This window comes from Mesoplodon bidens (genome assembly GCF_964165515.1).
Source record: "Mesoplodon bidens genome assembly, contig: HAP1_SCAFFOLD_412, whole genome shotgun sequence".
NCBI classification, from domain to species: Eukaryota; Metazoa; Chordata; class Mammalia; order Artiodactyla; family Ziphiidae; genus Mesoplodon; species Mesoplodon bidens.
This window is the reverse complement of record NW_027672600.1, coordinates 3,948-21,876: the sequence shown is the minus strand read 5'-3', so window position 1 is coordinate 21,876 and position 17,929 is coordinate 3,948. Positions and strand designations below refer to the sequence as shown.

The 17,929-nt window shown below is 47.2% G+C and overlaps 1 protein-coding gene across 1 annotated transcript in view; it reads right to left on the bottom strand.

Annotated features, from left to right (window-relative positions):
• LOC308609932 (protein WWC3-like) overlaps positions 1–17,718 on the bottom strand; it is a gene marked incomplete at both ends in the record, with an annotated part of 51,179 nt that extends 33,461 nt beyond the window's left edge. The window contains 14 exon segments of the mRNA XM_081259208.1: positions 777–921; positions 1,315–1,466; positions 1,863–2,030; positions 2,564–2,756; positions 3,819–3,905; positions 4,609–4,683; positions 5,552–5,672; positions 10,444–10,591; positions 10,593–10,874; positions 10,877–10,991; positions 11,787–11,876; positions 15,838–15,976; positions 16,210–16,387; positions 17,692–17,718. Of these exon segments, the coding sequence (XP_081115334.1) occupies positions 777–921; positions 1,315–1,466; positions 1,863–2,030; positions 2,564–2,756; positions 3,819–3,905; positions 4,609–4,683; positions 5,552–5,672; positions 10,444–10,591; positions 10,593–10,874; positions 10,877–10,991; positions 11,787–11,876; positions 15,838–15,976; positions 16,210–16,387; positions 17,692–17,718 (1,920 nt within the window).
• Positions 17,719–17,929: the final 211 nt, after the last annotated feature.

Below are 17,929 nucleotides of genomic sequence, written 5' to 3'. Positions count from 1 at the left end.
GTGTTTTTTTTTTTTTTTCAGTCAACAAAGCACAACGGAACAATGGAGGAATTTTGTACGTGGACTTTATACTCCATGTCATTGTTATATTTTCTGAGTATAACTCTACTGTTAAGTAAGAAAATGTGCTTGCTCTTAGATTTCTACTGAATTGTTTAGGAGGAATGTGTCATGATCTTGGATTAGTTTTCAAATGATTCAGAAGGAAAAAGAAGCTGGGTGCACATCCCACATGTATACACACAAAGAATGGAAATGTGAAGTATTAACAAAAGTGATTAGGGCAGGGCTTCCCTGGTGGCGCAGTGGTTGAGAATCTGCCTGCCGATGCAGGGGATACGGGTTCGAGCCCTGGTCCGGGAAGGTCCCACATGCCGCAGAGCAACTAGGCCCGTGAGCCACAACTACTGAGCCTGCGCATCTGGAGCCTGTGCTCCGCAACAAGAGAAGCCACCGCAATGAGAAGCCCGCACACCACAACGAGTAAATAAATTTATAAAAAAATAAAAAATAAAAAAAAGTGATTAGGGCATAATTTAAACGTTGGGGGAGGGGGAAATACCAAAAGTGTATCCCATGGCTGCTTACTCTGATTTGGGTCAATGACTGTAAATAAAAGTGTTATAAAGTAGAACAATCACAATTATTGGCAGCCTAATCCAAAGTAATTATTCCTGATGTAATGCACTTTAATCCACTTTAGAAAATGCCAAGGGAGGGACTGCATGTCCGCATTTGTTATGTGCTAAATAGTTTCGGAACAAAGATCTCCTCACTGGAGATACGGTGATGGGCACAACTAGGGTCTGGTGAACAGAAGGGCCAAATGGATGCTTCACTGCTCTTAATGTCAGAAACGGAGAAAACTGACAAGCGTCCAAAACGTTAGGGACCACAAAATACCCTGAGCCACACGCGGCCCTGAAGATGGCACATGAAGGAGTAAAAATCCACCCCGTTTAGTTGTCCACTTAATGGGTGAACTGTATGGTAGGGAGATTATATCCCAATAAAGCAGTTAATAAAGAAAAAAACAAAACTTAAAGGGCCCTATTGTATTCAATCTGGGCCGAGGGAGTCCCTCAACAGTCCCCCCCTTTAAGAGAAATTCGGGGAACAGAAGGAAAGGTGAAAAGCCTACGCGTAGAGCTGGGGTCAGTGTACTGCCCTCGTGCAGACTGGCATACGATCCCCCGTGAGGATCCCGACTTCTGGGCAAAGGTACCGAAGAGCCGCCGCACACATTCCACGCAGCGTGGCGTCTGACAAACACCCCGGCGGCCTCTCGCCCGAGGGGCTGCTGGCCACGCTCACCTCTCGGACACAGCCTCGGCCTGCTCCGCCCTGCGCTCCATCTCCACGACCTCCTCCTCCGTGTACTCCAGCTTCACCCGCTCCTCGGCCAGCTCTCTCTCCACCGCCTGCAGCTGGGTCGTGGTTCTCGCCAACAGCACCGTCACCGCGTCCTACAGGACCAAAGGGACGCTGCTAAGAAGCGGAAAGCGGGCGCCTGCACGGCCCATGGGGAGCATCCCTGCTGCCGGGCTGGTGGCCGTCCCCGGCTGCTCTCCAGCGGGAAGCAGCTCACCCCCGGGGCTGGCAGCAAGACAGTAACTTGGCCTTTCCATGTGGCTCTGAGGACTCAAATTTTAAGCAACCAACGCATCACTCATCATCATGAACATGTTGCATTAAAGAATATTACCATGAATGGCCACATCCATCACTATAGTCCATTTTTATTACTTCCCTTGAAACCCTGTTTCTTCGTCGCCACTGTGTTCTATTTAAGACTAAGTCTACACGCGTTTCTTAGAAACAATGGCCCCAGGAAAAGCCCCTCTTAAAGCCAGGCCACCTACTGACTCCCGAGAGGTGGCGGGCACAGGGTCCCAGGAGTCGCTGGGTCCCAGCCACTCGTCGTCCCGCCGGGGGGGGGGCTCGGGGCCGGTGAACACCTGCACCGAGTACCAGCACAGCTGCATCTCGCTCGAACCATCGTAATCAGCCAAGTTAATCTGACCAATGCCCTGTGCGGTGTTTAAAAAAAAAAAAAAAAAAAGGCATAACAGGCCCTGAATGACTGCACCTTAACAACCAATGGGCATCAAGGTTACCCTTTAATCTTAAGCAGAAAGAAAGGAAAGTATTTCATTCTTACTAACAGGACTAAGGTAAAATGAAAGTAGTGTTAAAGTGGTGTTGGAGGATCCTAGGGAGGATGGCTCTCATGTTGCTTATTCAACTTTAATAGAAACTGCTAGGAAGGGAAGAAGGACAGAGAACAAAAGGTAACTCACAGTGAAGGAAATGGACACTTCAGGATTGGATCTCACCCAGACTCTGGCCTATATGTTTCCTCCCTTGCTGATTTTAATCTGTATGTTACTCTGAAACAAACTGTAACCAAACAGAAAAACAGACAGAAACTGAGGAAGAGAGACAGGAAGAAAAGCAGGATTGAGGGAGAAGACAGGAGGACAGAAAGACTGAGGCAGAGACTGACAAAAGAGAGGGGGAGAGAGGGGTGGAAGGTAGGAAAGAGAGGAGGAGGGTACCATACCAACAGTTCTCCCTGCAACTGAGGATTCACTGAGCACATGTATAACTGAAGGGACTTCAACATCACCATGTTTGAATGCACAGGGATTCTGAAAACTTCATTAAACGCCAAGGGGGCTTTCAATTCCAGAGCCTTAGAGCAGAATGTGTTTGGTGTGTCGGGGTCAAGCGAAGGCAAACAGATGCAGACGTGTCTGGAATCGAGACAGGGAGAAAAAAGCATGGACCACATACACGAACACCCCTGTATGTTACCCTTTGGATGTGAATAGGTAAAACTGCAAAGTCCTTTGGAAAAAGTCCTTTTCTCAACCAAAACAAAGTCCAAAGAACGGACCTACCTTTGGAGAGAAAAAAAAAAAAAGGAAAAGAAAAGAAAAAAATTAGCAAAAAGAAAACATAAAAATCAGCAATTATAACTTCAGGGGGAGTCAAACAGACTTTCTGCTTTCACCATCTTTGTGGCAAAACATCTGCACTGATCTCTGCACAGCCCCTTGGCTCCCTCTCCAAGCTCTGCCCGCCTTGCCTCTCAGAGCGCTTGCCCACCCAGGCACCCGCCGTGCTGGGCTCCCAGCCCTATCCACCCCCAGCGTGGAAGCCAGCACCCAGGAGAAGCTCCAGCATCGGTGGAGTGAAGTACAGCATCAGGGCGAACCCTCAGACGCTGAAAACCAGGCTGCTTCCAAGGCCTTCGGGAGACCAGTTTACAAAGACGACTCACGGAAAGGGAGGGCACCGTCGGGCCTGAACACCCATCACAGGTGGGTTCACCCGCCAGGGTGAGTGGGACCTCACATCCCCATCGGGCACCCATCTCCCCACTGGGGACAATACAGATTTCCTTCTCCCTGCTCGGACAAGGATGCCTGAGCCCAGCCTGAGGCCTCTTCAGGCAACTCATCAGATCGCAAGAGCTGAGTGTGGCTGTGTCGCCACCAGCCTTGTGACCAGGATGGACGTTTTCAGCCCCAACGCTGCCGATGATGGGCACCCAGCATTTTGTCAGCATGGCCACGGCACATAACCAGCCTGGCTCCAATAACTCCACCTGCCTCAAATAATAAACCAGCCTCTTCTTAAAACTTACAATCCTTTAGATTTCAGACAGACATTCCCTGGCGTTTTATTCTAAATTCAGGTTCCACGACAGTCTTTTCCCTCCCCAAACTGCCACGTGCAGCAGGTCAGCCAGTGGTGCCGTGTGGAGGACGGCCCGGGGGGAGGACACGGCCCCCACCGGCACGGGACCTTACATTTTGCAGTCTTCCTTCACCACCAGCCCGGCAAAGTTCTTCAGTTGGAGAACGTTCGCGAGGAGACACTCGCTGGCACTGTCGTGCCTAGAAACTAAAAGGCACATTCACAGACTGCAAATGCCCCACGGTGCAGAAATCCTGCTTGAACTACTGCAGCGGTCCTCACCCCACCCCAGGGGACCTGTGCAAAGTCTAGAGGCTTTCCTTACTGTCACACTGAGTGGAGGGGGGCTACTGCATGTAGTGGGTGGAGGCCAAGGCTGCTGCTCAACACTCCATGGGGCTCAGGACAGCCCCCAACCCAGAATGACCCAGCCCGAATGTCACGAGTGCCGAGAAACGCTAGGATGACAAGAGTGAGCAAAAGAAAGCTGCTGGGATGTGAACATCCTGCCTTGTTCATCTGAACACTGCTGGTTACTGCCTTTCTAGACACTGTAGCTAGAAACCAAAACGCTTAGTGTTGCACAGCACCTGGCTACCCCACCTCCGGCGGGAACTTTCCTGAGGGCCTGACTGTGCCCACGGGGTGAGCGTCCCCAGCCGTGACTCAGTGTTGGAGGACAGCAGTGGAGCCGCTCTTGCCCATCTCTCCTTCCCGCCACCGCTGTCCCTTCACCTGAGACCGCTGAGATGGGCCTGGGGGTACCCAGGCCAGGGAGCAGCACCCAGATCACGCGGGTCCCTCCATCCCTCCTGGCCTGTGTGTGGAGGTGTGAGTCGCCAGGCGGGCCCCAATCTACCCATCGTCTTTATGAGCAACAGGGAAGGAGTCTTCTGTACTCACAAAAATCCAACATCGATCTGGGGCCCCTCGTTACCACAAGCGTCTCCACGCACAGGCTCGTCAGCATCCTCACTCCTGAACACAGTCGGAAAGGCACCGTGTTACTCCGAGGGGGCCTGGTTACCTCGGGCTCGGCAGAAGCTCTCTCACACTAGGGGTGCTTCTTACTGAGAAGGGCTTTATTAAGTTGCGACATAAATAAATGCTTTAAGTGACAGGGCACGGCAGGTCCCCAGGATCCATGACGTCACCTCCCAGGGTACCTGCTGACAAAGTGGCCTTTTTGAGAAAATACCTCTCAAAACCACGTGATATTCACGACAAAGTTCAAAAACATACACTCTTAAAAGCTTTGCAGGGGGGACTTCCCTGGTGGTCCAGTGGTTAAAACTCCGTGCTTCCACTGCAGGGGGCGCGGGTGCGATCCCCGGTCAGGGAACTAAGATCCCGCAAGCTGAGCGGCGCAGCCAAAAAAAAAAAAAAAAGTTGGCAATAAATGAAACATATACAGGTATCTGAGCTGAAAACATGACATCAAAGGTCTCAAACAAAATAAAGCCCACAAGGGGTTTTGTCCTTGCAAAGTGACTCCTCCAGCTCAGGAAAGGGGACGGGGGGAACATCCATTTCTAGTGAACGTCCTTTCTAGAAAAGCAGGTCTCCCTCGCACACTGGTTCTCCTTTTCCGGCTCTACTGGGCTCACGCCTTCCAACCCCCGGGGCCGGAGAGAAAGCAGTCATCCTAGATGCCCGAAGCCAGGCCAGTCCCCAGACGCCACCTGGGACCAGAGGGGGTCCGTGGGGATGCTCAGGGCCCCTCCCACATGGAGAGAAGCCAGAAGAGCTGCACCCCGGAGACACACAGGGTGTCAAGCCAGACAGGTCTCAGCAGGGGTGCCTTCTGGGAAGTCAGCCCAGGGAGGCCAGAAGGTCAGCTTCTAACCTTTCGGTGGGAGGTTCAAACACGCCGCTGTCGCTGGCCAGCAAGTAATCGGACAGGCAGGTGGACACGCAGCGCACTCTCCGCTCCAGCCTCTGGGCGCTGTCTTCTCGGGGGGTCGTTGCTGCAGACGAGAGACACGGCCGGGCTCAGGAGGCAACAGTGCGGGAGCCCAGGGCAGAGCAGAGACAAAGGCACGAAGTGGCAGAGACAGGCCAGCACGTGTGCAGATGTGTGTTTACATGCACTCTGCTCCAGTCTTTTCTTATATTGGAAAATGGAACAAACAGGCTTCTGGCTACTTCTTTAAAAGCCCTTTAAATGATCATCAATCTCCCTTCACCTCCTTAATGAGCGCACAGGTCAGAAGGTGGCGGGAAGGCCCTTGGCGTGGCCCTTTGAGAGAGTGTCACACGGGAAGACCTGGAGAGAGATTTCGCCTGCACGCGGATGGCAGCGCGCTCTCCGAGAAGCAGGAGGGGGGTGTTTCCTCCTTGACGCTGCTTGGTATTCTCCATACTTTATACAAGGAACACAGGCTACACTGCTTTATAATCAGAAAACAGAGTTTTTAAAAATCATCAAATAACCTCCAACAAAATGGAGGGACTTTCAAGTCAGAGGACACAGATGCACCCAGACTCGGCCTTTGCCAACGTCTCCGTGACCCCTCTGCCGCTCTAACCCCAGCGTCCTCCTCAGCAGCCCTGGGGCCAGACTGGCTTCCAGAACTGTCTCCTGGGATTAGAAAGGACCTTCACTGGGCAGCTAATTTTTGTCTCATATCGGTTTTAACCAAGAGCCAAAGACAACCACTGACACTTTCCCTTTTACCATTTCATCAACTCTTTCTATTCCTTCCCTCACAGCAACAAGTTTCTTTTAACAAAAGCAACAGAAACAGGCATGCCGTCTCCCACTGCAAAATGTGATGACGGACACAGGAACCTCAACACTTCTGAGAGAGGCACACACGGTCAGAACACAGGCTTAAACCGTAAAGCCCCGAAGTGAGCCTCACTCAAGCATCATGATGCCTCTTGTTAATAATGCAGGTCCCTCTTGTCTCTCTCTGTTCTCTGGCCATCTAAGCTCTAGAAACTAAAAATCTAGACATCTGTGCACCCCTGACACCAATAACCATCTCTTTTCTTTTTTTTTTTTTCTTTTGCCTGCGTTGGGTCTTCGTTGCTGCACTGGGCCTTCTCTAGTTGTGGCGAGCGGGGGTTACTCTTCATTCCAGTGCACGGGCTTCTCAGGGCGGTGGCTTCTCTTGTTGCGGAGCATGGGCTCTAGGCATGCGGGCTTCAACAGTTACAGCGCATGGGCTCAGTAGTTGTGGCACACAGGCCCTAGAGCGTGCAGGCTTCAGTAGTTGCAGCTCTGGGCTCAGTAGTTGTGGCTCGCGGGCTCTAGAGTGCAGGCTCAGTAGTTGTGGCACACGGGCTTAGTTGCTCCGTGGCACGTGGCATCTTCCTGGACCAGGACTCGAACCCGTGTCCCCTGCATTGGAAGGCGGATCCTTAACCACTGCGCCACCAGGGAAGTCCCCAACCATCTCTCTTTTCAGCCAAATTATTATTCACAGCAACAATTAAACCCAGATATATTCATCGGGGTACAAAACAGACAGGGCGGGCTTCCCTGGTGGCGCAGTGGTTGAGAGTCCGCCTGCCGATGCAGGGGACACAAGTTCGTGCCCCAGTCTGGGAAGATCCCACATGCCGCGGAGCGGCTGGGCCCGTGAGCCATGGCCGCTGAGCCTGTGCGTCCGGAGCCTGTGCTCCGCAAGGGGAGAGGCCACAACAGTGAGAGGCCCGCGTAACAACAACAACAACAACAACAAAAAGAGACAGGGCTGTGGCCTTTGGTCTCACAATGTTAACTGCAGACAAAAGCCGACCTTTCAAAGGTCTGCAGCGCCCAGCGTTGGGGCCACTGGCTCCGGCTCAGTCAGCGGCAGAAGCTGGCTTCTTCCTAGGGTGGCCGGAGGCACCGACTCTCAGATCGTAGATGACGACTCCCAGGTCCAGCTCTGCTCGTCACCCCGGCCCCACGGAAGGACCCAGAGCCTCCCTCCAGCTCTAAACTGCAGATAGAACCGCTCAGTTTGCTGCATGGAACGCCAGCAAACACATCGGCTCACTACTTCCATTCCCAGCCCTGACACTCGGCCTTACGTGCCTTTAAGGAAGTAACACTGCACAATGATCCAGTTAACTTCCAGGCAACCCAATGGTGTAACTGACAAAATTTCTCTCTCATTGCAGTGAAAGTGGATGAAGAGAGAAAGGAAATGGGGGAATCAATCCTCAGTGATCCTGGGCTTAGCACATTCACGGAGCAACTGGATGCAGGAGTTGACAGAAGGAGGTACGTTCAGCGTTTGCCCTGGCTGAGGAAGAAAGCACAAGGCACACCCCACAGTACACACCGCAACCGTCTGCACTTGGGCTTCTAGGCAACGAGACGGAAAGTGGGGAGCAACGCCAGTGAGGTAAGGAATAAACAAGCTTCCACACATTCATTTTATAAACCTCTGATCTTTCCATCATGAAACACAGACAAACAGACACTGAGACCTAAGGACAGCAACGCTGCCTGACAAAAGGGAGGAAAGTATAAGGAAAATCACATCGTGGGCAAAGCTGCCAGCTGGCCTATTAAAATAATGAAAGCGCTAAAGTCTGGGGAAAAAACGCAAGAAGGAAAAAATACGTCAAGCTCTTAGAAAAGTTCTTACACAACTTTCAGAGCCAGGATGAATACCATTCAAACGACAACAATAATAAGAGCAACTGTTGAGCTACATTAAAGCACAGCCATGAGCTATGCCCTTCCTGACCACACCCCGACCATCCTAAATACATTGATTCACTGCACAAGCATGTGGCACAGCCTGACCAGCAAGGCGAAGCGGAAGTCCAAGGTCACTTACAGTGAACGTTTCTGTCGAGCCACATGAGAAAAGAGATTTAAAAAAAAAAAAAAAGCACAAAGTGAAAAAACTGTAGAATTTAAGCCAACAATGTTAAACAGGGTATGAATGTAATAAAAACATCAATAAACAGATGAACAAAGTCAAAATATTTATGGACTTATATTAGCAAACACCAGTGCGAAATGAAAACAGAAACAGATTTCAGAATCGTGCCACATTTGACTTTTAAAGTGTGGGGACCATAAAACTGTAGTAAACATGTAAAAACGGTTAACGATGACAGTTTATTTCCCCACTCCCCTGCCCCACCTCTGTCCCCTCAGACTGATTTAAAACACAATGGGCAACTCTGAATTTTATGTTACTAAAATTTTTCTCACTAAAGCTTGCTTGAGTCAAACTTAGACTGTACTGTTCTTAGACTGGAGAGTGGAGGGAACTACATGACCTCGGGCGTCATAAATGAGGGGTGGGGTTATTGTAATGAGTACTGCGATCCTTGCCAATTTTATGAAGCTGCGATGACTCTAAGCTCAGGCATTCCCACAAGCATCAAGGGAGGCAAGGAGTCACCCTGCGTCCATGCCTGAAGCTGCTCACCCAGCCCTGCGCAAGCACCTATCAGGACCCATTCACTGAGTCAAGTACCTCTAGTTTGTAAGGGCCCAATTCTACTCATATGTGAACGCACCACCAGGTGGCAGTATCTGACCGTACCGACAGCAAAGACCTCCCAGTCTAAGAAGCTTGAAGCGCTATAACATCCACCACCAAGTGGTGGATGAAAAATAAAGAAATTAAGTCAGCTCTTCTCCTTCCCACCCAGTCTCTCCCGTGGACCGAAAGGGGTCCTTAAATCTTTTGCTGACTTTGTGTATAACTGGACTGATACTTCTATATTTCGGACTGTTTGCATAGGGAAAAGAAAAGTTTGCACAGGGAAAAGAAGAGTAAAGGCTAGACAATAAGTGAAAATGGAAACGTTTTAAGGAAAGTTTGCAAAGGGAAAAGGAAAGAGTAAAGTTAGACAATAAGTGAAGATGAACAAGAGAATATGTGTATAAAAAAGAACAAAGTAAATACAGCTTACATATGCATATGAACTATGGAAATAATTTATATTGGGATGTTGAAATAATGTATGAGCAGCATTTGCAAACAAAAAAGATAGGAAAACAACGGAGGTGCCAATTAGCCAAGGGACTGATTCAGAACATAGCTGGTCAATAGATATGTAAATGCTGAGAGAAACTAGGACTGTGTCTATAACCCATGGGTAACAAAATGGTGTATTTGTTGAAGAGCAATGAAGCCGAGAGTCAACCAGGTCTAAGGGTGTGCCCAAGGATATGCAGTTAGAGTTGAGTAGGCAAGGATTTGAAGAGCACCAGAGAAAGTAATTTGGTAGAAATGACTAATGCTTACTGCGACAACTTCTGAAATCATCCAAAATACTGTCATTTCCTGTTTGACAGAATTAAGTCTTTGAAAATTCCAGGAACAAAGGATGAAGAGATGAAGTCACAGGGCCAACGTTAGTAGAGATTTCTGCCGGGCCACAGCCAGACAGCAGTGCCAGTGCTGGTCTGAGGCGGGAACACACAGAACGTTGCATGTGGGCACACGCCCTGGAGAGTTCGTTAAGGCCCAAGTACTTCTTTAGCAGCCTCCGAATGCGGAGGAACTGTCTCATTTTCGACAATTAAGTATATTCTGAAAACAAGCCAAATGGCTGGGAAAGACTACTTTCCATGACATTTCAAGGACCCAGGGCAAAAGCACGCGGAACGAGCAAGGGAGCGGGCGGGCGGGCGAGCGTGCGTGCGTGCGTGCGGGCCTCCTCTTGCCCTGGAGGGTCCTAAGCTGAGGGCTCACTAGGCCACAGCAGAGCCAGCTGAGCTCGAGACCTTTCCTCCCCGGCCCCGGGGCACCCACCGGACCCATCAGTACGTACTTGCAGCCATGGGAGCGGTAGCGGCTTGGGGTCCTCGCTCGCGAGGTCCTTCCCCGTTCCTGGGGCACCCGTGCGGCGGCAGGGACGCCGCGCCCGGCGGGTCCTCGTCCCCCACGGCGGAGGCCTGAGCACGCAGCCTGTCCAGGGGGGCCCAGGCCCGCCACCTCGAAGGCGTCCCCGAGCTGGGCCAGGGGCGAGTCTCGCGAGGCCGGGAGGAAGGGCGTGTCCAAGGGCGAGCTGGGTGGGTACAGCGAGGACAGCGAGGAGCGCGAGGACAGGGACGCCAGGGACTGTGGCGTGTCCAGGGAGCGCCTCTGTTTGTGGAGGTCTGCGGGGCCCGGGGCGTCCGCCAAGGGGACGTCCCGGCCCAGGGAGTCGAAGGGGACGAGGTCGAAGCGCAGGAGCGGGCCGCCCTCGGCGTCGGGCTTCTCGCGTACTGCGGGAGGCCGTAGATGTCGGTGAAGCTGACGGAGCTCAGGGAGCCCCGGCTGGAGGCCAGGGAGCCGCGGCTGCTCCCCGAGGAGACGGTCAGGGTGCTGGCGGACAGGCTGAAACGACAAGAGCAGCCTGGAGCCCGCCCGTCCCCACCGCGAGCCGAGCTCCACGAGGAGCAAACCTCTGCCTCGGGCCCGTTCACCCCGGCGCCTCTTCAACACCTCTGAGCGTTTTAAGACCCCCACCCCCACCCCCGCCCCTTCGTAAATATTTCCTTTGTTTCTTTGAATGTCAGTCGAGAGCAGTAGTTAACGTCAAGGGCTCTTGCTCGAGCTCAAGTTCCAGCTCACACTCAAGACTAGCTGTATGCAGCTGATTTGGTCAAGGGCTTTGCCCTTTCCGAGCCTCCCACCTTCTCACCCGGCGCTGGGATGAGAGCGGTTCCTGCCTCAAGGCGCTGTGAGGGGGAGAACTGAGAAAATAATACACAGAAAGCCCTTAACACTACACTTCGCGATACGGTAAGTGCTTGAGAACTGGAGCTCTTACTGGGCATCCAACTCGGATTTTAAAGATATTCATGCCTAATTAAAATGAGTATCTTAAAGAGAAATAATTAAAAGTGTACGTGTGCATCTATGTAGATGGACATATACACTCCTGATGCTGTGAGTTACAAAATCCTTCGATAAATCTGACTTAAGATTCATTATTCTGAAGTCACACTTGGTTCTCCTCATATTCCTTGGGTCACATATAAGCAGCTCATCTTAAAAATATCCTGTCTTCACTTTCCTGTCCTGTACTTACAACCACTGCAGGTTCTAAGTTCTGGGAGAGAAAGCCAGGCTAAATGAATCGTGAAGTTCACGGCCACTATGTTATAACATGATAATCATGTTACCTACCTTTGTAACTCGGACTGGAGATAGGACATTAGGCAGATGGCTTCTTCCAGCTGCATCAGGAGACAGTTTCTTTTTTCCTGAAGTAGAATCCTGTAGGTACAAAAACAGTCCACTGGTGGATTTCAAAGATGCCAAGTATATTTTCCTAACAAGAAATTCAGCTATATATTCCGCCAAAACAGATCAATGACTATCAGTTCTAAAAGCACACCTATGTCACAAGTTCCAAGGTAACTGTTTTTGTTTTATTTCACACTGTACCTCTAGAATCCTGAACAGTGCGAGTGATCCACACTAGAAGTTGCATGTGTGATGGAACAAATGTGTGGATAAAGAGATAAGATGGACGGATGGGAGGATGAGTGGGTGGACAGGTAGGTAAATAGACAGGTGGATGGGAATCCCACAGATGGGTTCAAAGGCAGAGCTCATAGAAATCTACTGGATTTCCTTGGAATAAATCTGATTCCCTCATCCTAGGCCCTCTTCCAGGCAAAAAATAAATGCAATTCTAGTATCTAGAGAATAAAAGATAAAAATCAAATAAAACAAAATATCAACTGTCATGGGTTGATATGGGTTGGAAGTATATATTTCTTCTTCCTTCTGCCTTCTTCTACTTCATAATTTTCTAGAATATTTTTCTCCTACTGTAGTAAGCCTACTGCCGAGAGTAGAGCCCTGCACATATAATAAATAATTGTTGAACAGTGGGGACTGATTAATCTTGCCTTTATAACAAAAGACCCATTTACAAATCAAAATGATTGTGTGTATATATATATATATGTATGTATATATATATATATATATATATATATATATAATATATATATATATATCAGGCAAAATAGAGTTTATGAACAAAGACTGTACTAAGAGACAAAGAAGGAGATTACATAATGATAAAGGGGTCAATCCAGTAAGAGGATATAACATATGTAAACATTTATGCACCCAGCACAGAACTATCTAAGTATATAAGCAAATATTAACAGTCCAAATGGGAGAAATAGACATTAATACAATAATAGTAGCAGATTCTAATACTCCACTTACATCAACCATACAGATCATCCAGACAGAAAATCAGTAAGAAAACGTAGGCCTTAAAGAACATGTGAGATCACATAGATTTATCAGATATATACAGAATATTCCATCAAACAAAAAATCAGCAGAATCATACATTTTTCTGAAGAGCACATGGAACATTATGGAGAAGAAATTATTTTTTAGGCTACAAAACAAGACTTAATAAGTAAAGGAAGATTCAAGTGTATTCGGCAACACGTGTAAAAGTAAAGATCAATTATGAAACAAAACTGGAAAGTTCACAGATGTGTGAGATCAATCAACATGTAGTGAACTGTCCATGGGTCAATGAAGAAATCAAAAGAGAAATTTAAAGAAAAACAACCTCCAGAAAATGAGAATACAACATAACAGATTTATGGAATGCAGCAAAAGCAGTTTTAAGAGGTAGGTTCTTGGTGATAAAATGCCTACCTCAAGAAACAAACTAAGTTTACACAGGAAGAAAACAGAAAAAGAAGAACAAGTGAAGCCCAAAGGTACTATTAGGAAAGAAATAACAAAGATCGGGATGGAAATAAATGTAACAAAGACTCGAGAGACAATAGATGAAGAAGAGATGAATGAAATTAAGAGGCTTTTTTTCTTTTAAAAGATAGACAAATTGACAAAAGTTCAGCTAGACTCATCAAGAAAAGGATAGGGCTTAAATAAATAAAATCAGAAATAAAAGTGGAGACGTTATAACTGACACCATGGAAAAACAAAGCATTATGAGAGGCTGCTATAAACAATTATATGCCAGCAAATTGAACAACACAAAAGAAATGGATGCATCCTAGAAACATACAAGGCAGGACTGAATTATGAAGAAATAGAAAACTGAACATACCAATAACTAGTAAGGTCACTGAATCAGTAATCCAACACTTCCCACCAAAAAAAGTTCAGGACCAGCAGGCTTCGCTGGTCAGTTTTACCGAACAGTCAAAGAAGATTTAATACCTGTCTTTCTCAAACTTGCTGAAAAAGTTGAAGATGAGGGATGCTTCCTAACTTATCATGCCAGCATTACCCTGTTACCAAAACCTGACAAGGACACGACAAGGAAAAGAAAATTACACTCCTATACGTGTACACATCAAATACACACATCAAACTTCTGGAATGCTACACAGCAGTTCTAAGAGCAATGTTTTTAGTGATAATTCCTACTACAAGATATAAGAAAAACTTCAAATACACAACCTAAATTTGAACCGCAAGGAATTAGAAAAAGAAGAACAAATGAAACCTAAAGTTAGCCCAAGGAGGAAATAATGAAGATGAGAGCAGAAATAAATGAAATAGAAGCTAAAAAGACAGTAGAAATTATCAATGAAACTGAAAGCAAGTTCTTTGAAAAGATAAACAAAACTGACAAACCTTTAGCCAGGCTCACCAAGAAAAAAAACACTTAAAATAATTAAAATCAGAAATATCACAAATAATTAAACTAATAAAAGAGTTAGCAGACATAACTAATAACCACAGAAATACAAAAAATCATAAGAGACTACTATGATATTAAGCTGCATGGGCTGCTTACAAATTCTGGAGATTAATCCTTTGTCAGTTGCTTCATTTGCAAATATTTTCTTCCATTCTTAGGGTTGTCTTTTCGTCTTGTTTATGGTTTCCTTTGCTGTGCAAAAGCTTTTAAGTTTCATTAGGTCCCACTTGTTTATTTTTCTTTTTATTTCCATTTCTCTGGGAGACAATATTTGCAAATGAAGCAACTGACAAAGGATTAATGTCCAAAATGTACAAGCAGCTCAGGCAGCTCAATATCAAAAAAACAAAAAACTCAATCCAAAAATGGGCAGAAGACCTAAACAGACATTTCTCCAAAAAAGATATACAGATTGCCAACAAACACATGAAAGGATGCTTAACATCATTAATCAGTAGAGAAATGCAAATCAAAACTACAATGAGATATCATCTCACACCAGTCATAATGGCCATCATCAAAAAATCTACAAAAACTAAATGCTGGAGAGGGTGTGGAAAAAAGGCAACCCTCTTGCACTGTTGGTGGGAATGTAAATTGATACAGCCACTGTGCAGAACGGTGTGGAGGTTCCTTAAAAAACTAAAAACAGAACTACCATATGACCCCGCAATCCCACTACTGGGCATATACCCTGAGAAAACCATAATTCAAAAGAGTCATGTACCACAATGTTCACTGCAGCTCTTTTTACAATAGCCAGGACGTGGAAGCAACCTAAGTGTCCATCAACAGATGAATGGATAAAGAAGATGTGGCACATATATACAATGGAATAGTACTCAGCCATAAAATGAAACGAAACTGAGTTATCTATAGTGAGGTGGATGGACCCAGAGTCTGTCACACAGAGTGAAGTAAGTCAGAAAGAGAAAAACAAATACCGTATACTAACACATATATATGGAATCTAAAAAACAAAACGAAAAAAGGTCACAAAGAACCTGCAGGCAGGATGGGAATAAAGACGCAGACCTACTAGAGAATGGACTTGAGGACACGGGGAGGGCGAAGGGTAAGCTGGGACAAAGGGAGAGAGTGGCATGGACACAGGCTACCAAATGTAAAACCAATAGCTAGTGGGAAGCAGCCACGTAGCCCAGGGAGATCAGCTTGGTGCTTTGTGACCACCTAGAGGGGTGGGATAGGAAGGGTGGGAGGGAGGGAGACACAAGAGGGAGGGGATATGGGGATATATGTATATGCATAGCTGATTCACTTTGTTATAAAGCAGAAACTAACACACCATTGTAAAGCAATTATACTCCAATAAAGATGTTTAAAAAAAAAGAGAGAGAGAAAATAGGAGTCAGCATTCGTCTCTCAAGTTATAAAGTTTGAGGACAATGGTTACATACAATTTCACCTCTTTACTAAAGGAAGGATTGCGTACAAACTCTCTGTGCTCTTGATGAAGCAATGACAAAAACACAAAACAACACAGAAGATTGGGGGGCTGGCTACCGTGGGGCCCCTGCACAGCCAACCTGCAGACTCAGACCCAGCACCTCTATCCTCCTCTGGTCGGATGCTGTTTCCACCTTGTCGTCCTGGGATAACGTTGGGGGAATGCGTGCCTGACATCCCTCATCCTGGGACCCATCTGAGATGAGTTGGTGAGCAAATTAAATGTGGAGGGAGCCTGCAGGAGGCGTCGGAAGGACATGGAATGGGAGGAAGACCAGAGACGGAAGGGGAGGAGCGCCCATGTTCTCTCTCTTCTGACAGCTCTCCATCCTTTCTCTGAGCTTAAACGGGTCTGTGTTATTACCTAATGACAAAAGAAAACACCACGAAGGGAAGCACCCGCTGACTTAGTTCACAGGCTGTACTTACGGACACAGACTGGGGTGTGTCTGGACCACTTGGGGTCTTGCAAGCATATCCGGATGGAAGTCCCCACGAGCCGGAAACCAGGGTGGCACTGATAAACCACGGTGTCCCTGTAACTGAAGCCATCGCCGCTGATGTGGCCGTTCACGATGGGATCCGGGCAGCTGCAGAGAGAGGCCTGCTGAAAAACAAGCAAAACCAACAAAAACACGCTGGAGAGCTTGTCTTCTATAAAAGTACCACATTCGTGGATAAACAACAGAGTCCCACGGTATAGCACAGGGAACACTATTCAACGTCCTGGGATAAACCAGAATGGAAAAGAATATACAGAAGAATACATATGTATATGTATAACCGGGTCACTATGCTGTACAGAAAAAATTAACACACCATTGTAAATCAAATATACTCCAGTACAAAGAAAAAAAAAAGAAAATAATAAAAGTACTCCATTCAAAATTAGTTTATTGTCAAGTGATTGACAGCACTGAATGCAAACATTATTGGGATTTTTTCCACTTATATATATTCTATTTGATAAGAGTTTTCTTCAACTCATTAATTTTTCTTAACAGTTGTGGATAACATAAGTAATAGTTCAAATATAAAATTGTTAAAAGGTATTTCCCCAGGTATGATTTCTCCATTTATTTCTTTTACTTATTTTTCTTATTGATATTTTATGTTATTTACCTATTTATTCTATTTCCAAATAAAAGCCATAAGAAAGGAAGAGACACTTGGAATTAATATAAGTTCTGTAACCCTATAGAAAATGGGTAGCAAAGAAAAGGATGGAAGGATCTCCAGTGACAGGCCAAGATTCCTGAACTATCTGTGAAATTCCAAAGGAAGGACTGCTATCAGAAAATAAGTTCAATTTCAGAAAATGTCCATTTGAGTTATGTCTGAACTGATGTCTAGGGGAAACTGTCGCATACTCAGTTAAACACAGAAGTCCAGAGCTCAGGGGAGGGACATCCTGCAGACGGAGCAGATTTAGGAAAAACTAGATTACAGATGGAGGCTGAAACCCAACAGGTGGCTGAGCTCGCCCGTGAAGAGTGTGTACAGCAAGGAAAGAAAGGGCCCAAAGACAAAACTGGGGTGAACACCAACACTTAAGGGGAGGAAAACAGTATTGATGTGAGGACTCTGACATGTAAGGTCATTGGCAAACAGGGTGTCAGATAAATTTCAGTACCAGAGGGCTTCCAAGTGGGGAAGGAAGTTAGAGGAATTTTCAGTCCTTCGTGAGTTGAAGGCTGGGGAGTGACAAAGGTTCTTTGCCTGACCAAACTTTAATCCGGGTCCTGACACTCCTCTCAAGCCCACCTGTGCACCTCCTTGTAAAAGCCGACTTCAGCAAGCACCCTGGTAAGTCACCCTACAAGAACCCTCCAGCCTCAACATCTGATCCAGTTTCTCATCCCCACCCGCCACTGGTAGGTGGGTTCAGCCAGAACCCCTCCAAGCCCTGACGTTCCCTCTCAGGAATGTCCCACCCATGCCCCGTCCCTGCCCCTTGGCTGTGACCCCCACTGGCCCACACGGCATCCAGAGTTGAGTCATATCCTTTGTAAAATCCCATCACCCTGGTCCCTACACCAATCGCTCGGGTTCTAAATGAAGCCTGCCTCATTATCTTTAAGGTGCGTCATGAATATTCTTTCTCTGTAACAGTAGGAAGGTGCTGTGTGGTCCGGGGGAAGCTAGGAAA